The sequence below is a fragment of the Siphateles boraxobius genome, unplaced genomic scaffold, assembly GCF_051911475.1.
Source record: "Siphateles boraxobius isolate OS27281-9 unplaced genomic scaffold, OSU_SipBor_1 33, whole genome shotgun sequence".
Taxonomy (NCBI): domain Eukaryota; kingdom Metazoa; phylum Chordata; class Actinopteri; order Cypriniformes; family Leuciscidae; genus Siphateles; species Siphateles boraxobius.
Genome location: NW_027508953.1, coordinates 4601988 through 4629645, shown reverse-complemented (window position 1 = coordinate 4629645; position 27658 = coordinate 4601988). Strand labels below are relative to the sequence as shown.

Sequence of the window (27658 nt, the reverse complement as noted above, 5' to 3'; positions counted from 1 at the left end):
AATACCGACAGGCTACTGTACCCTTTTGTGAACGCCGATTGGCTGATGGCGCTGGTTGTCAAGGCTTAGTCCCTTCATTCACCATTTTGCGACTGTAGAGTACCCTGGAACCTTAACGGCTGGACTTTTTCTTATTTGCGGAAGAAAAACATTTCTTTGCAAACCCTTTCTCGGGGATTCCATGGTTTTATAGGCTTGGTTCTCGCATCGACATTATTTCGACGGCACTGTAAATATTCACGGGGTGAGTTGAAACCTTTGATCTGCAGTACTGCAGTGATCTGCCTATATATTTAATGCTGTGTTTTGCCTTTACGTCGCGGATCTATCTACAATATTTCGCTGTCAGTTTATTTATTTTTTATTAGTGGATTGTATAAAATGGCGGAGTAAGCATTTGAACATATACACACACACACACACACACACACACACACACACACTCTCTCTCACACATTGAAAGGGAGGGGTGGAGGTGCAGAGTCAGCCTAAAAACTTTTTTTCCTGAAAATATTTGTTGTGACACTACAGTTACAGCTTCAACAAACTGCTTTTGTGTATTCGTTTACCTTTCAGGGACTGTCACTTATATCCATAGTTCTTTACATAAAGATAAGGTGATTGTTTTGTTATTTAAACTTGACTATATTACATTAACATTTTCAGTCAATTTATTGCGGATGTTTACATATTTATAGCCTATAGGCACACATATATGAGAAAGATTGTTTTTTTCTACGGCGACCGTCGCCCTCGATTCAGAAGCCTGAGGAAGACGGGAAACTGCTCTGCGGCCTTGTGTTATGGAGAAGGCCTACACCACTCGACAGTGTCGTAGGTGGTTGTAAGCGTAGAGTAGGGCACTACGACCAATAAAAGCGCTTGACACAGATACGGCGGTGTACTACTCAGCAAAACTTTCGCAAGTCGACGACAGCAGCACCACTGTTGATGGGAAACAGGGCTTTTATTTTGTTTCAGGACATTTGTGTTTACTTGGACTCATTGCTGTTGCATGGGAACATTTATTATTGTGCATTTGGCTAGTCATTATAAGATTGAATTGTTACAATTACTTGAAGGGTCAGTGAGTGCAGTGAGCAAGCCGACAAAGTTTAGTGCATTGCAAATTAACTTTATTTTTTTGCCAATTCTAAACATTCTACACAGAACTTTTACACAGACATATTTATTTACATTTAAGTTAATTGATTTATGTATTTCAGATGCTTCATAAAATGACTTTTATAGCATTCAGGGTATACATTTGACCAGTGTAAAAAGGAATAGTTAACCTCAATTTTTTTTTAAATTTTTTTTATTATAATTTATTCACCCTCAAGTTGTTCCAAACCTGTATGAGGTTCTTTCTTCTGTTGAATACACAATAAGATATTTTAAAGAATGTAACCGGACAGTTCCATAGTATTTCCCCCCCTACCATAGAAGTCAATGGCTACCGTCAACTGTTTGGTTATCAACATTCTTAAAATATATTATTTTTTGTTCAACAGAAGAAAGAATCTCATACTGGTTTGGAACAACTTGAGGGTGAGTAAATGAACTATCCCTTTAAATCAAACACCATGGTGTTGCTAGTTCCATGATATACTGTTTGATTTACAAAATCATTAAAGTTATACATGAGATCCCCTACATGAAGCGGGTCGCATCAGTGTTGCCAGATTGGGTCAATGATTTCCAGCCCAAAAACTCTCCAAAACATGCCCAAAACATTCACTGCCAAATGAATGTGATGGAATTCTATTGTCATCACAACCACGGTTTATAAAGACCATTTACCTCCTTAAAACTAAATAATGATGACAAAATAAAATGATAAAAATGAATAAATTTCCCTGCGAGGAGAACAATACAGCAGGAAAACGGATCAAAACACGGCAAATAAAGTAAAACAAATTGAGCGAATATGACAAAAATGTTAAGACTTGAACCCTCGCACACCATAAAAGCTGAAAATTTTTAATTTGTGTGAACGACAATAATAATAATGCGCTTTAACTTCAAAATGAACTACAGTACATCTTTCTTACATACACATAGTAGGAAATAACACAGAACTTTGCCGTCAAAACTGATTAATTGTTGATTCAAACCTCTTAAAGCAGCCGTCAGAGACGAGTATACCAGAATGCAGTCTGAATGGTTTAAAAGTCGCAAATGTCCAAGTCAGGCCAGTGTGCACATGATGATGGACAAGAGTAGTGGCATATTCAATTTCAATTAAGTCATTCAATTGTGCTCTCAGTTACAGTTATATTTACAAAGAGCCTTTGAGTCATATACCACCACAAGTGTATTCCACGTTTTGAGAGTTGGGTCACTCTCCCAAGCTTTGCCAAAGTGGCAAAAATATAAGTTGTAGCTACAGTATAGAGGTCAGTTGAATATACACCTACAAGTTCAAAATTGGATCCTTTATCGCGCTAAAAACCTGTCACACGTGAATCATCACGTCTGCCTTCTATTGGTCTCGATTTGCTAAAAGTCCAGGCTGGTCGGCGATGTCAACACTAACACCAGTCCGACTCTACAGTGGGCGTGTGTGTTTAGTAACGTCATGATGACTGACCACAGTGATCAGATGGTGTACAGGCACATTTGGGTTTTGTTTGTTAACCAATTAGCCTATAAAATGTAAATGTATGAAAACTGCAAAACTGACCCCAAACCTTTTATGTGTTTTGGCTGTTCATTTACACAAAAACGCCATTTTGGGGGCCTTAAATCGCGATCTTTTGAAATTGGGATTAAAAGTGCAAGTTTTTGAAAACTGTGATCGTCTTCATGTAAACTACAAAAACGTGAATTTTTTAAAACAGAGACTTCATGAGCATGCGTATTACGTGTTCAGTCTATGGCCTTGTTTACACCTGGTATTAAGATGCACTAGACAGACAGGATTTGAACTTTGTTGACTGGAGACCCAAGTCTGGAATGAAGACGAAAAACGTACCAAGCAAAATGTTCTCTCACCATTCCTGATTTCTAACACACTCACAGCGTTCGACATGATCTTGCGGCTATCAGAGCAGAAACGAAAGCGCATGCTCTCTGTATGTCCTTTCCTTTGTCCCTGGGCACGTTCATATGTAAATTGTGCAGGCTTATTTTACTACAATGTTGTGGTCTGTACTCGAAAAACGCAAAGGAAAAACTTTTCTGTATTAAGTACATTGTTGTCGTGTAAACATACCCTAAGGATTAGTTGTAGAGGTCTTCAAGTGTCCACATTGATCCAAAACCCGAGGTCCAACCCAAGACCTGGGGCCAGCTGCATAAACTTAGCCACTATGTTAAGACTGTGTCTTAAGAACTACTTTGACCAATTTGCAGTTAACCAAGAAGTGATCAGTCTTACATTTTCAATTCCAATTAGAGAGAATGAGTGCAGGGATTTGCTTATTAATAGGGCTGCACTGCACGATATTAGAAAAAAATGACATTGTGATCTTTTACATTTTTGCAATATTGCGATATGAAAATAATTTCACCAGATGATTTGATTAGCTCTATTTTTAAAGATTTAACAATTCTAGGTTGATTGGGTTGATTTTGTAGGGTAGTGCATCTGCATAGAAAAATTATGTACGAATTTCAAGTATAGATAAAAACAGTAGAGCAAAGATACAAATAAGCAGTGCTTTGTGTTTCAGGTAGGCCTAAATCAGTATTTAGATACATAAATTGAATAAATGTAAAATAACATAGTGCATAGTCTTCACTGTATAAATTAAATATAATTAATCTGCGAATCACATGCCTTACAAACCACGATCAATCAACTACAATCCATATACTTGACATTGCAGATGCAAACATCGTGATATCGATGATAAAACGATATATATCCTGCAGCCCTACATTTTAATATTACCAATTTACGTCCTTCTTATTTGAGGTGCAACATAAAGCTTGTGAGCGGCTTGTCTACTTGGAATTACTTGACCAAGCAGAAAATCGATGTACTGTTGCCAGAAATCGATTAAAGAAAACCATCTAAATGCAGTTGGTATCAAAATAAGCAACTAAATCAAACTAACGAAAAATTAAACCATAACTGTATTTTGATGTTTTTCCTCAGATAAAACAATTTGTGAAAATCCACGGAAAACTTATTCTCCCACATTTTGACAAATTATAGGCTACATTGTCTGGCAACATGGCTTGGGTCTGGGGTAATTTTTCTTGGGGCTGTCTCAGGTTGATTTTTATTTTTTTCTTAAAAACTGATTTATGGATGTTGGATTCGGGACAATTCAGTCAGGTACAGATCTCAGGACCCTAGAAGACCTCTAATGAGTTGAGTAAAAATAAATAAATAAGCAAATGAATAAATAAATATTGAGTGATCTCAGTATAAAACCCAATCCAGTCAGTGGTACTTTTAAGACAAAAACTGAGTGCACCTTGAAATAGCTAGAATCTTTCATTATTTGCACTTTGTGTTATCTTAAATGTATTAGAATAGTTTAGTGACCCAAAAACTATACTCATCTACATGCCCAGGCAATATAAGTCTTAACATGTCTTAGTAAAGTGTTTTACGATATAATTTTCTTACTGAAGGTAATATACTGCATATCAGATTTGCATATTGCCTGCAAACTTGTCTTACAGTGCAAATGGCAGTGTGGTTTCTGTGGGTTCTGCTCACAAGAATGGGACAGTTTTGCACTGCGGACCTGTAATGATCTGTTACATCTTCGTCAATTCGAGCATGCATTGGTTCATCAAAAGAGGTCATTCATGTCCTGACCTTTAACCATAATATAAATTAGATACACATCCTTAATTTAATGAAAACCAGCAGTCAGTCTTATTTTATAGCCTAGGCCTAGTCATAAACCCTGCATGCAGTTTTTGAGATATTCAAAGCTTCAATTAATTCTCATTTGACTACACTGGATTATTTGTAATCTGTATTTAAACTAGGTTGTAGCTCCATCCAAGTGTCTAAATATATTTATGCAAACATTAATGTTCATAAAATATCTCAATTGGGTTTTAAACACAATCCACTCTGTACGTTTGGATGCTGAAAAAAAGGTGTTTTGGTAGGAGGAAAGAATGTGTAAGTAGTAATGTGTATGGTAGTAAAGTAGGGATGGTATTGTACATTGAGATGTTGTAGTGCTGTGACAGGAAGTGAGGACTGTAGGGGTGGATTGCCTTTGTAACGAATGTAAAAAGGTCATTTGAAAGAGCGAGCGAGAGAGAGAACCTTAGAGTCACAGAAATACCACTGAACAAGGAATTCCCCCGCCTCCTCCAATCCAGCCAAAAAACAAAAGTGTGTGTGACTTGTCTGGGCAAGCATTTTTCTTTGTATTCTGTCTTTGTCAAAGTTTTTAGTATTAAGTTGTGTTATATCCACGTTGTAAGGCTATGATGTATAATATCACTCTTATGATGTTAGATTAGGCACTTAACTTAAAACATAATCTCATTGCACTAACTTGTTTTTTAATTATGCTGTATTCTATACTCCCTATTCTCTATATGGGGATTGTAGGTCTGAATAAAAAACTGATCCATCTCATTTGTTTTATTACAGGGTTTAATTAAAGAAGGAAAGTATATCGCAAACAGGAAGAGGCTTGTACAAGAACAGAAGAAAAAGACAGAGAAGGGGCGGGATGCAAGAAGGAAACAGAGTGGAAGATATCGATAGGCTGGGACTTGCAGGAAATCAGGAGGATTAGAGACTCTCTTTGAGCAAAAAAAAGATGAAGCCCATTAAAAAGCAAGAAAGGCGGTCGCCCCCCTCCACTCGTGCCAAGGGAGTAAAGAGGAGGATGGTGGATAGTAGCCCACAGGAAGAGAAGAGAGAAACTGAGGAAATACCCCAAATTTCAACTACCTCTCCCAAGAGACATATCTCCTCAAATTCTGACTCATCACAGGAGGGGCCTCTGAGAAGAAGTGGGTCTCCAGAAAAGGAGGGGATCCACAGTGATGGGGTCCTCAATATAGCAGTGGATTTCGGGAAGACGGATGAACCCCCCGCGAACTCCAAGTCTGGTGGAACACAGAGTGACAGCAACAGTAGCACGACCAGTGCCAGCAATAGCCCCAACCCTTCGTCTAATCGTAAGACGGCCACTTTTAAGGCCCGCGTGCCCAAGAAGAAGTACACTTCGGAGCACTGTGCCGGAAACCATGGCAATGTCAACACTCCCAGCACACCCCCACAGAGCAGCAGCAGCTCTCACAATAGTACTGGTGCTAACCAGGTTCCAGCTGCCTCTGCTGCACACACAGACCCACACAGTCAAAGCCAGCAGGCTGTGGACAGCATCGCTGACTATGGACACAACAACACAATGGGGCCCACAGTAAGAACTGCAGGTGAGTGTGGAGAGAAGGATGGGACGAGCGTATCCAGCCCACAGCGTTGCTCTTCAACCGATACGGCCAGCGAACACTCGGCCGAACTAGAAGTAACAGCTTCAGGATGTGATTCACACTCCGACTCTCAAAAGCCACAAGCACATAGCACAACACCCTCACAGGAGAGCCTGTCATCTGGGTTAGCCGGAGTCCTCGCTAAAGGTCTTAAGAATCAGAGAGTTCTGGCTCGACAGGGTCCCAGATTAGGGGAAGGCTGGCCTCACGATCGGGGTCGGGGTATGTCAGGAGTGTTTCGCACTGGTGTCGTACGGAGAGTTAGTGAGGCACATGGGAGTGTGGAGGTGCAGCTAAATGGAGAAAAGACCATATGCAAGTACCCTTTTCGAGTGGCTACTGATTCTGTTGACCTCATTCTAGATGCGTCACCTCCTGGTGTTGCCCCGGTGGCTATAGGCACACAAGTTTGCGTCCCCTTTAAAGGTGGTGATGAGAGCAGTGAGGGAGCCCAACAGTGGTACAGAGAAGGTATAATCACTCAAGTAGATCAACATCCAGCTGTTTCTTTCCCATATCGTGTCCAGCTACGGGAGGAACTATCTGATGAGAGAAAGGAGAGGCGAGGTTTAGAGGATGATGGAAGGGCCATCAGTGCTCAGGCCGTTTGGGTATCACGACAAAATCTTCGCCTCCTGGTTCCTCCTTGGGACCTAGAGCCACCCCAGCCAGCAGAGCCAGGGATTGATGGTAGGAGGGTAAGAGAACGAGAATGGGAGGAAAGAGAAGACATGGAGGTGTTTCGACTGACAGCGTTTAAAGTTCAGAGTTTGTTGCACCCTGTCACTGTACCTTTCACCTCATCCCATTCTTCGTCTTCTGCCATTAACACTGCCATCACATCTGTATTCAGTGTAGCCCCAAACAGAGACTACGATCATCACAGAGAGAAGGATCAGGAGAGAGACCTGCATATGCACTTAGAGAGAGAAAGGGAACAAGATCGAGAAAGGGAGAGGCACAAGCATCATCCTCTTCATCCATCCACCCCAGAGGAGGACATGGAGGTCAGCCGTCTCAGTCAGCTAAGGGATGGCGGCATCACTGCAGCCATGGGTAGCAAAGCTCTTGGTGTTTCTTCTCAGCATCGGCACATTCTTTCTAAACCAAACTACCTCAGCCCTGGGAGAGGGCTTAGCACCCCAATTGCACCCCATCTGCCCCTTGCTCCTCACCCAAATCACCCCCCTATGCTCCTGGGCCTAGATTCAGCCACAGGTGCTGCAGTCATCTCCTCCACACCCCAGCTGCCTCCGTTGCCTCCAAGCTCTTCTCGAGGCTCCCTGGACAAGACCCCCAGCTCCAACTCACATGGTGCATCAGGGGGCGGCTCTGGATCCTCGTGCTCCTCGACACGTTCCCGCACACCCCTCACTGCCGCTCAACAGAAGTACAAGAAGGGAGATGTGGTATGCACCCCTACAGGAATCCGCAAGAAGTTCAACGGCAAGCAGTGGCGCAGACTGTGTTCACGTGAAGGCTGCTCAAAGGAGTCACAGCGGCGCGGCTACTGCTCACGGCATCTCTCCATGCGCACCAAGGAGATGGAAGCCGGAGGCGGGGTGGGCCGAGAAAGAAGTGGCGCCAGTAGCACGGGCACTCTCACACCTGACCTTCGTCTAGGTGGACGCACCAGCAGCGAGTATGACTGGGACGACAACTCACGAGACAGCAGTGAAGCAAGCAGTCGTGGCGGGGACTCTCGACCGCGTCTGGTGATGACCTCTCTCATGCCGCAAGAACTGCCACGTGAAATATCCCGCTTTGACTTTGATGAGTGCGAGGCTGCAAATATGCTGGTCTCACTTGGCAGCTCTCGCTCATGCACGCCCTCATTCTCACCCGTATCCAATCAGTCACCATTCTCCCCTGCACCTTCCCCCTCGCCCACACTATTTGGCTTCCGCCCAGCTAATTTTAGCCCCATCACAGCACCTTCACCTCTGACCCCTCGCCGCCCACGCCACCTCAGTGGCACAAAGATCCCGGGCACCCCCGGCACAGAACGTGAGCGCCACATCTCTGGCATTGTGCCCACTTTTCAGACCAACCTCACGTTTACTGTGCCCATGAGCCCTAGTAAACGCAAGTTGGATGCCCCACACCCCCCGCTGCCCAGTGCGTCAGACTATGCGAAATCTGATCCCCAACTCAATGACCCCAGCTTCAGCCTCAACGCAGCAGCATTCAGGGTTCTTTCCCCCCAAAGCCAGCCTACCACCCCCTCTTCTCTGTCATTCCCTCGACAGAGGAACATCACAAGTCGACCCTCATCCTCTGCTGCCTCCACTCCACCCCCAATGCTGGTTTCTCCCACACCACCCTCACCCCTGCCTCAAGATCCACGTCGTATCGTTCCCCTACGCGATTCGCCTGTCATTGTTCGTAACCCAGATGTGCCGTTGGCAAAATTCAGTGATAGTCCCCTGAGCCGTAGAGGAAGCTCACGCTCTAGGGAGCACAGCCAGCCTCCTCACCATGCTGTGGGTCTCCAGGCCCCTGTTCCCATTAACGGCGCTGCCACCAACGGAGCTGTTCTCCTCCGCAATCCTGCTCCCACCTTAGTCCTGGTGACCTCCTCTCAGTCATTGACACCTGTGGCTCCTGGACATCCCACCCATTCAAACTCTTCCACTTTAAATGTGTCCACCTCTAATGCAAACACTGGACCTGTCCTGGCAATATCTGGCTCAGGAAGTAAAGAGCAAGAGAGGAAATCAGGTGGCCATGCAGATGCAGGTGGTGCTCTTCCACAGCCTGTGGCTTGTCATCCTTCACCCACAGCCCTATTGCCCCTCATCTTGCCAGCCGAGTCCCCTCACCCTGCTCCTCGCAAAGACATCATCATGGGACGACCTGGCACTGGTAAGAATCATGAAAGATAAATAAAAAACAATTAGAACACTAATTATTATTGATAATTACTACTTATTATTGATCACCATATTCATCCACAGAGTTATGGTTAAACACTACAGTTCAAAGGTTTAGGGTAAAATAAGGTGTAATATATATATATATATATATATATATATATATATATATATATAGTTTTTGTTGTTAAATTAAAGGGGTCATGAACTGCATTTTTTTTTATTTTATAATGTTCTCTGAGGTCCACATATAATGTTATCAAGATTTTTACATCAACAATAATAATAATTTAGAAGTAATAAGCTATTTTCTATCCTGTTTTTGACCCTCTCTTTCGATCACTCCATTTTGATGGGTGTGCCACATTCAAGACTCGGAAGTAAACGCCCACTGCTATGATTGGGCAACAGTTTTGCATTTTAAAATAAGTAAGTACTGTTACCAGTTATAACTGACAAAGGATGACTTTGTTTCGTTTAAAACGGAATTATGAATGTACCATCTTTTATCGCACTGTCGTTCCTATAGGCTATTCATAGTTCATCCTTTTTGATAAAGTGAAAAACGTACACAATGTCATTTGCAGTGTCGTGTTCTAAATGAAACGTGTTGTTATGTCTTACTGATGGCATGTAAACACATTAATCGCATTATTACCACTCTGACCAAAGTGCGCATGTGCTCGAACGTACACGGATGCTGTGTGTTGTTCACAGAATTTTATGAATGAACTCTGTGACTTGTGTTTTTCCACAAATTGGCACTGCAAAGCGTCTTGTAATCCTCAGAGGCATCTCTATCATTTTGTTGCTGGAGTAATCCTGTTTGCATCTCTCTCGTATTTACGACTACATGTTCGAATCAGTGGGCGGGGCTAAAGAAGCAATGATATAAAAGTAGGTGTTAATCTTCTGCAGAGACATTTTTTTCTCGCACTATGATGTAATAATGTGAGAAAATCCGAAACGAGTTGTTTTCTGACCTTGGTTTCAATGAAAGCTGTTTTTGTACTAATGAGGAAGTTTTGAGTTTTTAAAACTTACAGGATATTTTTATAGTACAATGCCCTCTTATATGTCAGAAGATCAAGGACATGTTTATTTATCAATTCATGACCCCTCTAATACTTTTATTCAGCAATGCATTTGATCAATGCATTAAATTGATCAAAAGTGACAATAAAATATGTATAATGTTACAAAAAGATTTCTTTTTCAAATAGATGCTGTTCTTTTGAACTTTCTAAATCCTGAAAAAAAGTCTACCACGGTCAAAGTTCTTTCTCTGCCTAATTTTTTCTCCTGAAATAGATTCCCTAGTTTTTCAGAGAAGATCTCACAATGTCACACACCTTGCTCAGATCAGTTCTTTTCACATTGATCTTATCTATATTAATTTTCTGTCTAGCTTGTTTATATTTTATTTTACGAAAGAGAAACATACAAATTTTGTTTGGACTCATTTGTGCAGGCTAGAATATGCTGTTTTGCAAGATGGAGTACACCAACAAACACTTTTTATTTCCTATTAGAAACTGTAAAATAAGGGGGCTAATCAACTTTGGTATGTTGTCAGCAGCAGGTGTGTTTGGGTGTGTGTAGTGAAGAATGCCCTGTGCTTTCAGGGTCAGTGTTTCTTTAGACAGTTGCAGCATGTCTGAAATGTTACACAGGAACTTGCCCAGACATGCACGACTAGAGGATGATTGGACAGCCCTGATACTCATGACTCATGAGTACTTAATTTGAGATATACATTTCACTGAATGCCTAGGACATGTTACACACATTCTCAGTGTCACCATTCATTGATACACAGACATATGTATATGAATGGCTTTCATTCAAGTTCATTATGATACAGAGGGGTGCTGTTTCAACAGTTCCCTCTAACGAGAACAGAGAGGCTGTAGGTTTTCCAAAACAATCATGTGTGTGTATATATAAAAGGTTTGTCTGTTTCTGCATTTAGTTTGGACCAACGTGGAGCCCCGCTCTGTGCCAGTGTTTGCGTGGCATTCATTGGTTCCTTTTCTGGAGACCAGCCAAACAAAAATGTCCACGCAGCCTGCAGATGGCCTAACACTTGTAAATCAGAGCAAAGGTAACATTTGATAGAAAAATCGAACACTATAATTTGACATTGCAACATTTTCTTGTATGACTGCATAGCATATTCACAAAATCGCATTCAGAATATACATTGATGTTTTTAGTTGATTTTAGTTTGAAACTGAATAAACTTGCAGAACCTCGCTGTGGAGTTGCCCTTGTTACTGAAGGACTTGTTGACCATCCAGCAGCACCAGAGAGAGGTTCCCCATCTTGCCCCCCTCCTTCTGCTGAAGACCCACCCGTGGAGAGAGGAGGCGACAGTGAGACCGAGAGTGATGCTGACGACCTGTAAATATTCATTTGCATCTCGTCTCCTGAAGAATGTATTAATAGGCGTGGGCGAAACAATATATACATTTTTTCAAATAAAATCTTTCCCCCATAAAGTATGTATGTTATGATTTAATAAATATGAACCAATTTTTTTTAATGTTATCTCCCTTTATCGCCCACACCTATCAGCCGCAGCCAAAAGTATTGGCAGTGATATAAATTTTGTGTTTTGCAAAGTTTGCTGCTTCAGTATTTGTAGATTATTTTTTCACGTTTCTATGGTGTACTGGAAAATGATGATAAGCATTTCATTAGTTTTAAAGGCTTTTAATAAAAAAAAACAACAACATTCAATATATGCAAGGAATCACTATATACAGTGTTGACCCTTCTTCTTCATAATCTATGCAATTCGCTCTGGCATGCTGGATATCAGCTTCTGGCCCAAATCCTGACTGATGGCGTTACAAAATTTCAATGTAATGATCTCTTGTGACATGGTGCTCCATCATGTTGGCAATGTTTTGGGCAGAATTGTGAGAGAGTTCACTCCTTTAGATGAAAAGCAACCCCACAAATAAATTTTCTCTGGATGCTTCACTGTTGGCACGACACAGTACTCATGGTAGCGTTCACATTCCCTTCCCCAGACAATTGATATTTCCAGATTTCCCAAATAGTCGTAAGCGAGCTTCAGAGAAAATACCTTTGCACCAGTCTTCAGCTGTCCAGTCCTTGTACTTGCTGCATAATTTCAGTCTGTTCTTGATAATAATAATAATACATTTTATTTATAATGCGCTTTTCTAAATGCCAAAGCGCTATATTGATGTTTTCCTTTTCTTCACACCCACCTGCTGCCAATATCGAGTAAGCTCTGCTCTGGTAGTGACATGATTCCGTAGATGAATCCACAGGAGGAGACGGTCCTGGCGCTTGCTAGACACTCTGGGATGTCCTGAAGCCTTCTGCAGTTGAATCTCTCCTTGAAGATCTTGATCCAGTAAATTATACTTTATGTGCAATATTCTTTGCAGCAATTTCCTTACAAGTGAGGCCATTTTTAATGCAAAGTGTTGATCGCTGCACATCTTTCTTTGGAGGCAACAATTGCTAACACAAGAACACAATGATAGGAAACGCTTCTTTTTGTAATAAAGTTCATTTTGTTTGGCCAATGAAGCTTTTGGCAATAATTTGAAATGTTTTTGATCACTCTGCACAACAATCTATAAACAATGTGAATCAACACCACAACAACGAAGCACAAAATTTATATCACTGCCATATTTATATATATAACAATTTACATCTTTAGAAAGGCCACCCCTAAAAACAAAAATAATATCCACCTCTATAAGGCATTTTGAGACCAAATTAAATCTGATTCTTTTTTGCACACTATTTTTTTTAAATCTAATTTTCACTTTTTTTTTTTTAAATGTTTTTCAGGTTTTTTCCAGTTGTAGCTCAAGACCCTGCTCCATCCATCAGCCCAGTGAAAAGGCGTACACAATCTCTCAGTGCACTCCCAAAAGATGTTGACAAGAAGGTAGGTTTTTAGTCTTCTATTCCTGTTAGTGTCTTCATTCTGTGGTTTTGCCTTAGTTGGCTACAATAGTGACATGCAATACGGAAATTTTGTGAGTTGCTTGGTTTTCTTTGAGTAGTACTGGAGGTACCTCTCCCCCTCGCTTTTAGCGAGGGCAGAAAAATAACCCCAGACACTTGTCAAGGGGTTTAGGATACAATTGTTAAGCATTGTACTTGTAACCATTAATTTCCCTTATTATCGTCTGTGCTTCTAATCTCTCCTCTCTTTCTGTCTCTCTCGAACCTACACAAAGAGGGAAAAGGACCACATCAGGCGGCCAATGAACGCTTTTATGATCTTTAGTAAGAGGCACCGTGCAGTGGTTCATCAGCGGCACCCCAACCAGGACAACCGCACTGTCAGTAAAATACTGGGCGAGTGGTGGTATGCGTTGGGACCCAAAGAGAAGCAGAAGTATCATGATCTTGCCTTCCAGGTACAGTCAGACTTGTGAAATATTGCACAGGAGGAAAATATAATGCCAATCTGTTGTCACTGGTTTCTTTTTTGTAACAAATTTATAACATGGAATTGAAACTTGTTTTTGCATTTGAATTAGTGGTAGACCGATAACAGTTTTACAGCGGTCAATATACATTACGTACTGTAGATGCAAATATTTGGAAAGCAGCACTATGGCCGATGACCAGTTTGAAGCCAATATGCACTACCGTTCAAAAGTTTGACTTGATAAGATTTTTTAAATGTTTTTGAAACATTATGCTTTTTCTTTTGCTCATCAAGGCTGCATTTGTTTGATCAATAATACAGTAAAACAGTAACATTGAGAAATAGTATTATTTTCTATTGTAATATGTTTTCATATGCAATTTACTCCTGTGTGGGCAAAGCTGAATTTTCAGCACTATTACTCCAGTCTTCAGTGTCACATGATCGTTCAAAAAATCGTTATATGCTGATCTGATGCTCAACAAACATTATTATCAATGTTGAAAACAGTGGTGTTGCTTAATATGTTAGAGGAAACCATGATACATGTTTTTCAGGATACTTTGAGGAATAGAAAGTTCAAAAGAACAACATTTTTTTAACAATGTAAAAGTCTTAACTGTCGCTTTTGATCAATTTAATGCATCCTTGCTAAATATGTTTGCTTCTTAAAAAAAAAAAAAGTAAAAAAAAAAATCTTACCACAAATGCTAATATAAAAAGTAAAACAGTAATGTGTATATGTAGTATAATCATTTATTATTTAATAATACTATTTAGTAATGATACATTTATGAAATTAATCAATTAGAAAATTGTGCACATTACATTCATGTAAAAATATTAGAAATTAGATTGTGCATGATCCAACATTTAAAAAAAAAATCTTTATTTATTCATTCTGTTACATTATTTGTAATTGTTAAGTTTCATACTCGTATTTCTCTTTTTCTATTTTAGGTGAAGGAGGCTCATTTCCGGGCTCACCCTGATTGGAAATGGTGTAACAAGGACAGGAGGAAGTCCCTGTCTGAGGGCCGGGGAACTCCAGGGGCCAAAGAAGCTCGCGAGCGCAGCGTGTCTGAAAGCACAGGTCTGTGTGGGTGTTTGTTTATATGCATGGGCGTTTGTTGGTCTTGTGAAACTGTGAGTGCACAGTAGTGTGAAACACTACTAATGTAGAGTTAACCTTCTTTGTCTCCCCAGAGGCCCATTCCACATCTCAGGGGACAGACCAAAAAGGAGCAGGGCCTAGCTGGACTTCCCCTCGATCTGACGGTCACAGAGGATCAATGGGCGGGCAGCTTCAACGGGCCCGCGCCTTTTCCCAGAGCGCTGTGCACACTCTGGAGAGGAGGGAGGAGGAGACAGATCTGGAAAGTGCGGATCTATTTCAGCCACACACCCCTGCTCAACCTCAACAGCCGAGTGAGGATGTGACCAGTGATGAAGAGCATATGGTGATCTGTGAAGAGGGGGATGATGATGTCATAGGTAAAGTACATGCATTATATACATCTTTGTTAATAAGATAGCAGAACTCCGTAGCATCTTTATGGCATGTTTTGCATATGCAAGCACCACTAATAGTTTCTTCTGAAAATGAAAAATTGATGATCTGTAATGATGTTTTAATGTCAAATATACATTTTATAAGCCAAATTTTGGATGTGATGAAAACCCCTGATGTGTAGATAATGCTGTTATATGTGGAATGTACCCACCATCAGAAAATGATGCTTTCAGCTATTTTTTTTTGATGCTACAAGCGTTTTGCGTTCCATTCTCATTGTCTTATTATTAGTCAGTCCTGACTGATTCTTGAGTCTGTGTCTCCCACGAGCTCTGTGCTCTCTGATGCACCACCAGAACATCATGCAGTGAATTTAGAAAGGCAAAATCCCTTCACTGCTCAGCTCTCTCAGACTCATGAGTGTGAGATATGCAAGCCCTGGTCTCACAGCTAACGTGTGATTCCTTCGCAGAAGACTCGTTTGCAGACGGCTCCATTGACCTGAAGTGTAAAGAGAGAGTGACAGACAGCGAGGATGAAAACGACCATACAGATGAGGCTGACAGCAAGGTAACACTAAATACATCACATGGGTGGCTGGCATGACAATCCCAGAGTGTTTCAGTTATAGTTCAACTAAAACTATTTTAAACATTTTTTCTGTTTAGTTGTTATACATGCAGTGTTTTTGGGGGTGGGGGGTTAAATTAATAAACATTCTGTACTACATGCAATCTTTATTCTTTAAAACTAACTGACACTTTCCCATTATACATTTGTGCAATTTATAAGATAAAATCTTGATGTTTGAAAAAAAAATGTCACTGTTATTTGTCCTCATCCAGCTGTGATATGTTGTCTAGAGAACAAAGTTTATGTTTATATTTCATTGGAGAAAGGACTATGGATCGCTTGTTAAGGAATATGCTTTAAATGAGATAAGCCTTATTACCATAGCAACAAAAATTATATTTGCTCTCATCTAATTATTATTTATAAAACCAGATTATTTCAGCATCTTTGTTTGTCTGACAAGTAAGTACTATTTCTTGAGGGTTTACTCTTTAGGTTTTCCACGCCAATGGATAAATCCACAAGGCAGCAGATGTCGTTCCTTCTCTTAGATGGTTCACTGACCAAATTGTTTGCCTTAAAGGGATAGTTCACCCAAAAATGAAAATGTTGTCATTATTTTCTCATCCTCTTGTCATTCCAAACCAGTGTTATTTTATTATCAATACAATACTATTGTAGTTTTTAACAGTATTTGCATTTCCATTTTACTTTTATTAGTTTTATTGTTTTTGGTCATTTTTACTATATCTATATTAGTTTTAGTTATTTTAGTAAATCAAGTTAACCTAAATGAAAATTAGATATGTTGCCTTTCATTATATTTTCATGCATCTTTTCCATACATAAATAATAAGTAGTGATCACATTTTATCCAAAAAGGACTAAAAGAAGCACATTAAAAGTAGTCCATATGACTCTTGCACAACATCTCTTTGAGCCAAATGAATAAATGTAATGTAACTCCCAAGTCTTCTGAAACCATACATTAGACTTATGTAGGAAGTTGAAGTGGTTTTTCACTTAAATCCTCATATTCTCTATTCCCCACATTTGAATAGTCACATCTCGTAAAGTTACAACACACAGTGTCATCAACGTCAAATCCAGCACAAACCTAATTTTTAATTAGAATGTGAATGAAATTATCAGTGTAGTCTGATGTAACAAATTATATTTCCCTTTCAGCGCACCTTCCAACCAGTAGTCCATTCCTCTTTGGCGTTCTCTCTGGCTGGCACAACTGGCAACAAAGATGAAGAAGGGCGTGAAGAGAACCTGGAGAAGAAGAAAAAGAGAGGGATGGGTGGTGCAGAGCTAAATAATGGGGGGCCCAAAGAAGGGAAAGGAGGAGGTGGAGGAGGACATGTTCCGTTCCATATTAATTCAGCCTCCATCAGTAGTATAAATACCACTTTGCTGCATGATGCAGGGACGTACTATTCACACGGCACTGTAAGGATGGCCCCCACCATAGTGACCAATGTTGTTCGACCCATCACTAGCACCCCTATCCCAATCGCCAGCAAACCAGTTGATGGGACCCTACCTCCAGACGGGAAGCTCAAGCTACTGATAGGTGGCGGTGGAGCAGGAGGAGGTGGGTACTTTTCCTCCTCTTCTCCTAAACCTAATGGGCAAGGAGGCTTAGTTACTGGCCTAGTCTTGGGAGGATCCTTCCCAAATCAACCCACTGTTCAGCTCATCTCCCCACCTCATCCTACTCCATGCAACGGAGCCCCTAGTAACAGTGCAGTACCCCTTCCCCTACTTCATCACCAGTTCCTCCCCACTGCCTCTATCACACCCTCTAGTGGCGGTAAACCTGTAACACAGGTGCAGTACATCCTTCCAACTCTGCCTGCAACTGCCAATCCCAACAGTCCCTCCTCCCAGCAGACCTCCAGCGTCCTTGCCCTGCCTAGTGCCACACCCAACCATGTGACCCTGGCCAATGGTGTCCATTCGGGGGCGGGACAAGGGATAAGATATGCTTCAGTCCCAGCAGGAGGAGTCAGCCCAGGAGGTGGAGGTGAGATTTGAAGCAGCTAAATGTTTTTGTTGAAATCTAGTGCGATTTAAGATAAATTCAGGGTTCCCACAGTTTGAAAATTAATCAAATCTTAAAATATGCAAATTATTCACTTAATTTTTCTTCGTTTAGAAAATGTATATTGGTTTGATTAGTGTACACTACAGTTTCAATTTTTAGGGTCGTAATGTTTTTGATAGAATCCTTTTATATGCTCACCAAGGCTACATTTATTTGATCATAAAATAATGATTTTCTGAAATAAATATTATTACAATTTTAAATAATTATTTCTATTTGAATATCTTTTGAAATATCCTGTGATGCAAAGCTGAATTTTCAGCATCATTACTCCAGTCTTCAGTGTCTAATGATCCTTTAGAAATCATTCTAATATGATGATTTGAGAAACATTTCTTATTGTTATCAATGTTGAAAACTGCTGTGCTGCTTTTTCTATTGTGGAAACGGAGAAGCTTTTTTTTTCAGGATACTTTGAAGAAAAGAAAGTGAATAGAACTGCATTTATTTGAAATATAAACATTTTATAACATTACAAATATATTTTGCATTCACTTTTGGTCAATTTAAAGCTTCCTTGGTGAATAAAAGTATTAGTTTAAATTTAAAAAAATGTGATTGTCCCGAAATGTTAGAATGGTAGTATATATTCACAGGTGTTTTCAATCAATCAAGGTTTTGTTGACATCCAACCTGAAATGAATTCCATTTAGCTCGTTATCTTCCATAACAATGACAAAAAATAATTAGCTTAATTAAAAAAGAAAAAAAGAATTTAATTTTTTAATTTTAATTTTTTAATTTTTTAATTTGTAATTTTTTTTAACCTTTTGACAACCCTAATATTTTTATATTTCTTCTGGTTTAACAAAACAAAACCTCTGGTTTGAATCACTGGACTAGATATTGCTATTTGTGTAAACCAAGCCCAATATTTGATGTGTGAGTGAATTGGTTCTTTTCAATAAATCAGTTCACAAATGACTCATTCATGAAGTCTCTGAAATTAATTTCAAAACATGTGGGAACCCTGTTAATTATGTGATGTGTCCACATCCAAGTCAGAGTGAGCTTTAGCATGTTTTTATTCATGATTTTGAGAGGTTTAATGAGGTTTCTCAAGCTTAGAGGGATCAGGATTTTGCACACAGTGTTTGGAAAATTAGGCACTTCATCAAATCTATTCTCGGTCTCTACTATATCAGTCCTTTTCATCTCTCTGCACAGTTCAAGCACAGTCCCCAGTCTTGCAGAGCAAGATGCTTGTTCCCATGGCAACTGTCGGAACAGGATCTACACCTCCGCAGCCAATTTCCCTGGTGGGCCCACCTCTTCCTGTTCAAAATGGGGCTCAACCAGGAAATAAGGTAGATTGACTTGAGTTACTTCCCTGCTACATAAACAGGAAGTATTTATTGTACCAACAATAGATGAGTCGGACTCATGCGCTTCTTTGCTTTTCAGATCATTCAAATTGCACCAATGCCTGTGGTCCAAACAAATGTCCATCCTGGTGGATCAGTGCATACCGGCAGCTCATTTCCTGTCTCTATGCCAACCGCGACTGTCATGGCCCCAGGGCCCACCCCTCCTCAGACGGTGCTCTTGACGCCACCACCTACAAGGTACTCTACCGCCCACTGTCTCTTTAAAACTGCTGCCAGACATCTGAGTACTGAAACATAACATAACATAACCTAACCTAACCTAACTTTCTAGTGACTGTGCCAAGTAGGACATGTTCCTGGATCAACATCCTTGTTGGTCCTGGGACAACATCCTGTAAAGTTTCAGAAAGGGTAGGGTTTGAGCTGGGGTTAGGGGCACCTGATACCAAAATGACTGACAAATGTGTTAGTGGACAAACTTTTATTTTCGTCAGTTATAAAGAAAATGAGACAAAAAAATGTATACTGTGACAATAATTAAATGATTTTATATATATGGGTCCTTCTCAAAAAATTAGCATATTGTGATAAAGTTCATTATTTTCCATAATGTAATGATAAAAATTAAACTTTCATATATTTTAGATTCATTGCACACCAACTGAAATATTTCAGGTCTTTTATTGTTTTAATACTGATGATTTTGGCATACAGCTCATGAAAACCCAAAATTCCTATCTCAAAAAATTAGCATATTTCATCCGACCAATAAAATAAGTGTTTTTAATACAAAAAAAGTCAACCTTCAAATAATTATGTTCAGTTATGCACTCAATACTTGGTCGGGAATCCTTTTGCAGAAATGACTGCTTCAATGCGGCGTGGCATGGAGGCAATCAGCCTGTGGCACTGCTGAGGTGTTATGGAGGCCCAGGATGCTTCGATAGCGGCCTTAAGCTCATCCAGAGTGTTGGGTCTTGCGTCTCTCAACTTTCTCTTCACAATATCCCACAGATTCTCTATGGGGTTCAGGTCAGGAGAGTTGGCAGGCCAATTGAGCACAGTAATACCATGGTCAGTAAACCATTTACCAGTGGTTTTGGCACTGTGAGCAGGTGCCAGGTCGTGCTGAAAAATAAAATCTTCATCTCCATAAAGCTTTTCAGCAGATGGAAGCATGAAGTGCTCCAAAATCTCCTGATAGCTATCTGCATTGACCCTGCCCTTGATAAAACACAGTGGACCAACACCAGCAGCTGACATGGCACCCCAGACCATCACTGACTGTGGGTACTTGACACTGGACTTCAGGCATTTTGGCATTTCCTTCTCCCCAGTCTTCCTCCAGACTCTGGCACCTTGATTTCCGAATGACATGCAAAATTTGCTTTCATCCGAAAAAAGTACTTTGGACAACTGAGCAACAGTCCAGTGCTGCTTCTCTGTAGCCCAGGTCAGGCGCTTCTGCCGCTGTTTCTGGTTCAAAAGTGGCTTGACCTGGGGAATGCGGCACCTGTAGCCCATTTCCTGCACACGCCTGTGCACGGTGGCTCTGGATGTTTCTACTCCAGACTCAGTCCACTGCTTCTGCAGGTCACCCAAGGTCTGGAATCGGTCCTTCTCCACAATCTTCCTCAGGGTCCGGTCATCTCTTCTCGTTGTGCAGCGTTTTTCGCCACACTTTTTCCTTCCCACAGACTTCCCACTGAGGTGCCTTGATACAGCACTCTGGGAACAGCCTATTTGTTCAGAAATTTCTTTCTGTGTCTTACCCTCTTGCTTGAGGGTGTCATTGATGGCCTTCTGAACAGCAGTCAGGTCGGCAGTCTTACCCATGATTGCGGTTTTGAGTAATGAAACAGGCTGGGAGTTTTTAAAATCCTCAGGAATCTTTTGCAGGTGTTTAGAGTTAATTAGTTGATTCAGATGATTAGGTTAATAGCTCGTTTAGAGACCCTTTTCATGATATGCTAATTTTTTGAGATAGGAATTTTGGGTTTTCATGAGCTGTATGCCAAAATCATCAGTATTAAAACAATAAAAGACCTGAAATATTTCAGTTGGTGTGCAATGAATCTAAAATATATGAAAGTTAAATTTGTATCATTACATTATGGAAAATAATGAACTTCATCACAATATGCTAATTTTTTGAGAAGGACTTCTATATATATACACACACACACAACATCTACAGTAATGTTGTAATTTTTGTTTTAACGATGTGCAATATGACATTATCAAGTAAATTATGTCCCTCACTTTGCAAAAACCAAACAAAAACACACTTAGAGAGTGCATTCACTGTGATGTTGCCTTTTCAGTTTAAGTTAGACTACTGTGTGCACGCTCTTAATGCATGATTTACTCTATTAAAATGCTGTAAAAATGTATATATATAATATAATTAATATATATATATATATATATATATATATATATATATAATCATATCCCTTGCAATTTGTCGTTTACTAAAATTATGTGCCAGTTCAGTCTGTGTAAAATTAACTAACATTTTTCTGGACGTGAAGAAACAATGACTGCATTTAAAGGACTTTTTTGGGTCAAAACACAAAAGCTGTGTCTAAAACTAAACTTAGAAAACGGTGTAAAAGTGAATACTTTTATTCCTTTTTTCAGTCGTTCATCCTCTGACTTTAGTGGTAGTTAGGGTAAGGCGTTTGCTCCTTTGACAGGATTGTTAAAAAAGATCCAGGTACTTACTTGGGAAAACCTAACTTTCTGCTGTGCTTTTGTTGTTCAGGATCACATATGTCCATTCCACTCCTGGAGTTGCGACTCCTTTGCCATTGGGTTCTACACCTGCGGTCTCTTCCACCCAGCAGACCCCGTCACCTGTGGGTCCATCTTTTTTGCAATCTCCAGTGGCGACTCTTGGCTTTACTGCCATTGCCCCAGCTGGTCAGGCCTTGGTTCAGCCTATTGTCGCAAGTAAGTATGTTACGTCCCCACGTGGCGTTATAAAGGGGTATGGGGAATAACATTAACTGTCGGAGTTTGACTTCGGACCAATGTATAATAGCTGACAGTTCTTTAAACCACCAACACATATTTAAGACTGTATGACAAACATGATCAAATTTCTACCACAGGTCAGCCACCCCTCCTGGCTCAATGCCCACCCCCGAGCGGATTGTCACAACCTGCACAAGCCTCGACAGCTAACCGTCAACTTGTGACCGCCATTTACCCCAGCTTAGCCGGAGGAGTTGTGTCAGTGACAGCCGTGCCACAAAGCACACCAAGTTCCACAGCGGTTCCGGCATCATCCTCAACGCCTCAAGCGAAGACCTCCTCAGCCGTGGCTGCGCAACCGCACACGCAGACAGATGCGCAGCTGCAGTCTCAGGTAAACATGCAAATGGAAAACGAGAGAGGAGCAGAATCTAGGAAAGAGATGGAGAAACAGAGAGACCTGGTGGTGTCAAAGGATGGACATCAGGCGCCACCTAGTGGTTTGGAGGAATCGGTGCAACCCATCTGTACATCACAAAAACATAGAGGTAAAAGTAACCTCATAAACTTCAGTTGTACAGTAGTAAAAAAAAATTAAACAAATTTCAAAATTCTCTTTAATTTTTTTTATTTTAACATTAATTTCAGTAGATTAAAACAACTATATTGTGAGACTATTTCATTCAAAAGTTTGGGGTCAGTTTTCTTACAAATAATACTTTGAATACTTTTATACTCTTTTAATAATACTTTTTATTTAGCAAGGGCACATTCAATTTATCAAAAGTGACTTTTGAAGAATTGTATTTTTTTATACTGCACCATAAGCTTTTGGTTATACCATCCATCGCTACTTCAAAAGATGCTTCAAAAGTATATTTTGTCCATTTTGACATCTTTAACAGCAGTTGTTATTAAATATTGATCAAGCATTTGTCTCATACAGAATGGGTTTGCAGTCTCTCAAAGTCAAATTCAAAATGTTCAACAGGTCAGCATTGCGAAGGGAAGGAGGATGGAAAGAAAGGGAGCAAATTGGAGCGAGAGTATGTGAGAGATGTGGGAGGGGGCCTGTCTCAAACAGAGAGAGTTGAAACACCAAGAGCAATGGAAGAAGAGACAGAGACTCAAGCTGAGACCAACAACAAAAACGAGAGTCGAGAAGTAAGATGCTTTTTTCAGCTGTACAATCCAACTTTGGTCAATTTAAATAGTTCTCATACAAAACTTCATTGTGCAAGATCGAATCACCATGTTCTCCATTGATCAAATTTAATTTTTTCTTTCAGTCAGGGTGCAGGGAATCTTCTGTTTTGGACCCCCCGCCACCGCCTTTGCAGACTGACACTCCTTCAGCTAAAAAGGCCAAGTTCCGCCCACCTCCACTGAAAAGCACTGCTGATGCTGGTGACAAGTGAGTGGTTTGCCCTAGATTACACGTTGACTAGACTAGCAGTGTTATTGTATTATTTATATAGTATTATAGTATTTATTCATATTTTAAATGGCCTTTTATGTTCATTATTTTTAGTTTAAGTTTTAGCAATTTTGACTTTGACTTAAAGGGATCGTTAACCCAAAAATGAAATATTCTGTCAATACTTACTCACCCTCACGTCGTTCCAAATCCATAAGACTTTCGTTCAACTTCGGAAAACAAATGAAGATCTTTTTGCTGAAATCTGAGAGCTTTCTTTGACAGCTACACAACTGACACTGACGCTTCAAAAAGTTTGTAAAGAGATCGTAAAACTAATCCATATGAATTGAGCGGTTTAATCAAGATTTTCTGAAATCGCTTTAAATGATGAACAGATTGAATTTCCGATAAATATTCATCAACGCACACATCAGATATGGTACACGGAAGCTCAAGCATGTTCGCTTGATGTGCGAGAACCAACACCAACCAACCAAAATTTTGACTAAACCGCTCTATTCAAATGGGTTAGTTTTAAGATCTCTTTATGAACTTTTTGAAGTACCAAAGTGGCAGCTGTCAATGGCGGGACAGAAATCTCTCAGATTTAATCAAAAAGATCTTCATTTGTTTTCCAAAGATGAACAAATGTCTTACGGATTTGGAACGACATGAGGGTGTGTAATTAATGACAAAATTTTCATTTTTGGGTGAGCTAACCCTTTAAACTCGTTTTATTTCAGTTAGTTGCCTAGAAAACAGTTATATTTTTTGTTTATTTTTCTATGTTTCATATGTTTTAATTTATTTAACAATTACAACTCTGATCGAAGACATTGACATGAACATTATTAATTGTATCACCGGGTGGCCAAAAACAAAATATGAAGTAAATTCTTTGCCAGTGAATTGCAAACATGTGGTCCAAGATACATACTTAACGTACATCCTTGCGATACTGTACTATTAACTCACCTTAGTACTCAAGGGTTCAATAGACCTTCAAATATATGTGCCATTGCCATGTTGACAGTTTACTAACTTCACTTCAAGATTCTCTTCAAGTGTTTGCTCAGCCATGGCTATATTTGACCAGGAACGGAAAACTGACTGTTGTAGAACATTTAAGCCTATGCATTGTTGTGACACATTTGTTTGCACTTATGTATCAAAAAACCCTTATTCTTTTCATTTACGCCAAAATGGTAGTCATTGGTAGTCATGTCCCTGCATTTCTGCTCACCTCATTGAAGAACTACTGTATATGTGATGTACATTATTTCTCTGCTGATATGTCAGATTCATCATTATATTTAATTTTCTAAAACTATATTTGCTCTTTCTCAGGACGCTGTTTGGCTCCACTTTTGAAGAGCGTCTTAAAGAGCTGCCGGAGTTCAAGCCTGAAGAGGTGCTGCCCTCTCCCAATCTACAGAGTCTAGCAACTTCCCCTAGAGCCATACTGGGCAGCTACCGCAAGAAGAGGAGGAACTCTACAGGTGAGAGCAAATGATAAATATAATGAAATCTTTTTTATAAAGCCATTATTTTAATTGTACTTTTTGTTTTTGTTTCTGATTTTGATCTTCTCTTTTCTTCCCTTCCCTAGATCTAGACTCCGCCGACGACCCCAGTTCTCCAAGGAGGAAGAGTCGTCGCCTGTCCAGCTGCAGCTCAGAGCCCAACACACCCAAGAGTGCTGCCAAGTGTGAAGGGGACATCTTCACCTTCGATAGGGCTGGTGGGCTCATTTTTTTGTATAAACTCACTCTCATTAACCCATACATAATGATATTTATTTATATATGTTTTTTTGTCTTCTGTGTTTATCAGTTGGAGAGACGGAGCATATTTTGGAGGAGTTGGACCGCGTGCCGCCCTCCTCTCTGCGTCGGATGCTGGACCAGCGGCGTGCACTCGTCATGCAACTCTTCCAGGAGCACGGCTTCTTCCCCTCAGGTAACATCAAGTTAACATCTCCCAGTATAATAAACATGAATGAACATCAGAAGGTATGTTGAAAGATAGAGTACAACTTACCAAAATCCATATCATGTCTCATGTAATCTCTCAATCCGTGTTTCAACCGCGGAAAGACATCAATAAAAGAGCTTGTAAATAATTGTCACGTAATGTTATTGTTACCTCAGAAAAGCCATTCAATGTCCATAAACGCATTAGTCAGCTAGAAATAAATTACTTTAGAGTGGAGCATTTTGCTAAATGAATGCACTATATTGCATATTCATCTTAATTGTAAGCCTATTATACAATATGATTATTAAACCTTCTTTATATGTAATTTAAATGTACGTTGCATAAAAATCAGTTAATTTTAATATTATAGTAATGTACCAACTGGGGTTCCCTGTACAGTTTACACCATTAGTTGAGTGATATTTTTTCCTTGAGGAAATTTGCCATGTACTGTACTGCAAACTTTTGAATCGCAATCGAATAGAGGAATTTGTGTCAATGCCCAGCCCTGGTTTTTACTATATTTTTTTTATCAATGTAGCCTTGGTGAGCATAAGAGACTTAAAAAGCATCTCCAAATTTTTAAACAGTAGTATACTTTGTTTGTAGAAAACTTACCACTCAAACCACTGAAAAAATGATTGTGTACATTTAGAATTGTAATGTTATGAACACATTTTTTACATTATACATTAATTATAAAAAAAATACTATTTCTCTAGACTATTTCACAGATATCTGATTTGTTGTGTCAAATGCAGCAGTCAATGCTATTCATATTTAATTTTTTTGTTTTTTGATGCTAACATTACAACAACTGAAAAAATTCCTCAGCCATCATTGGGAAGGTGGAACTTAGCATGCATATTTCATGTTTTTATTACAGCGCAAGCCACAGCTGCCTTCCAAGCTCGCTACTCTGACACGTTTCCCAACAAGCTGTGCCTGCAGCTGAAGATTCGGGAGGTAAGGCAGAAGATCATGCAGACCGCCGGCAGTTCTGAAATTGTGGGAGGTGTGGCTATTGCCGGCTCTGACTTCGCCTCTACATCTGGACCATCCAATCCAGCGCCCAGGGAGAATTCCGAGCCAGAAGAGAGGAGCAGGGCCACGGAAGAGCCAAAGAAAGACGCGGGCGATCCGCAGGAATCGAGATGAAGAACGACTGAGAACGGAAGGATGAAAGATGAATGTAGGGATGGATTGTAGAAACGTGTAAAACCATTTCCGCTGACAGTACAGCACTTATGTGGATTTTGCTTCATTTCTAATTGAACTGATTTTGTTGCCATTGCGTTCACTTCGTTGATGTTCTGTTGTTATGCACAGTTACACACGCAAACACGCACATGTTCACACACGTTATGCAATTACATAACAATATCACTTTCACACATTAATGACTTGCACAAGGAACTATTACAAATAGCGCATGTGGTCGCACTCATTTGCATATGCCACTGGTGTCGGGGCAGTCATTGGTCCACCTCTGCATTAGGACGGGCATCACTTTCTGTCAGAATTTTAGAGCCCTTCAATGCTGCACCACAGGCAGCACCAAACCAGCCTGTCTGCACATGCTCAGTAAAGACCCTGCATGGGGCTAGCACAGATTTTTATCGAATGGACTGAATGTTTTAGAAGAGAAATTAGACTGGTTGAGGAACCGGTAACTTTCAATTCAAAACGGGGATGGGGTGGGGGACAAATGCGCTTGCACTTTCAATTTTAGAGACCGAGGAAAGCAATAGCCGGGGAGGAGAAGGGTCTTCGTGCAAATGTTACACCCCTTGGCGGGGTACATGCATCGGCTGTTACTGTTCTTCAGCACGGGCTGTAAATTCACAACAGGTTTTTTTTTTTGTCCCAGAAGCAACAAACTCAAGACTCGTAATCACGTAGACCAGCGGAGCAGAAAACAGAGGCTACAGCGACCGCCACAATCGCATAACAACAACAACACAGCACACTCACAGCGAGAGAGGAAAACATTGTCCTAACCTCGGAAGAATCATACAAAA

General features: G+C 40.2%; 1 protein-coding gene across 3 annotated transcripts; it reads left to right on the top strand.

Moving 5' to 3' along the window:
- Positions 1–27: 27 nt before the first annotated feature.
- On the top strand, positions 28–27658 carry cica (capicua transcriptional repressor a). 3 transcript variants are annotated; one of them, XM_077194923.1, is made up of 21 exons: positions 28–244; positions 5579–9294; positions 11275–11406; positions 11552–11705; positions 13143–13242; positions 13538–13720; positions 14695–14827; positions 14941–15228; positions 15720–15817; positions 17009–17852; positions 19101–19240; positions 19338–19498; positions 22029–22216; positions 22378–22788; positions 23232–23404; positions 23530–23654; positions 25008–25159; positions 25270–25401; positions 25494–25619; positions 26524–26829; positions 27508–27658. In XM_077194923.1, exons 2-20 carry the CDS (start codon positions 5751–5753, stop codon positions 26793–26795), a joined length of 7356 nt encoding a protein of 2451 aa, XP_077051038.1. In that variant the 5' UTR covers positions 28–244; positions 5579–5750; the 3' UTR covers positions 26796–26829; positions 27508–27658. The 3 variants fall into 3 exon arrangements, with proteins under 3 accessions (XP_077051038.1, XP_077051039.1, XP_077051037.1); XM_077194924.1 differs by having other exon boundaries at positions 17009–17420; positions 26524–27658; XM_077194922.1 differs by having other exon boundaries at positions 26524–27658.

What these genes read in the sequence shown, in the direction of transcription:
- cica (XM_077194923.1), top strand. Translation starts at nt 5,751, where the DNA reads ATGAAGCCCATTAAAAAGCAAGAAAGGCGGTCGCCCCCCTCCACTCGT. An exon ending in ATCATGATCTTGCCTTCCAG is followed by an intron (nt 13,721 to 14,694) that starts GTACAGTCAGAC and finishes TTTCTATTTTAG; the next exon opens with GTGAAGGAGGCTCATTTCCG. An exon ending in CTTCACCTTCGATAGGGCTG is followed by an intron (nt 25,402 to 25,493) that starts GTGGGCTCATTT and finishes TGTGTTTATCAG; the next exon opens with TTGGAGAGACGGAGCATATT.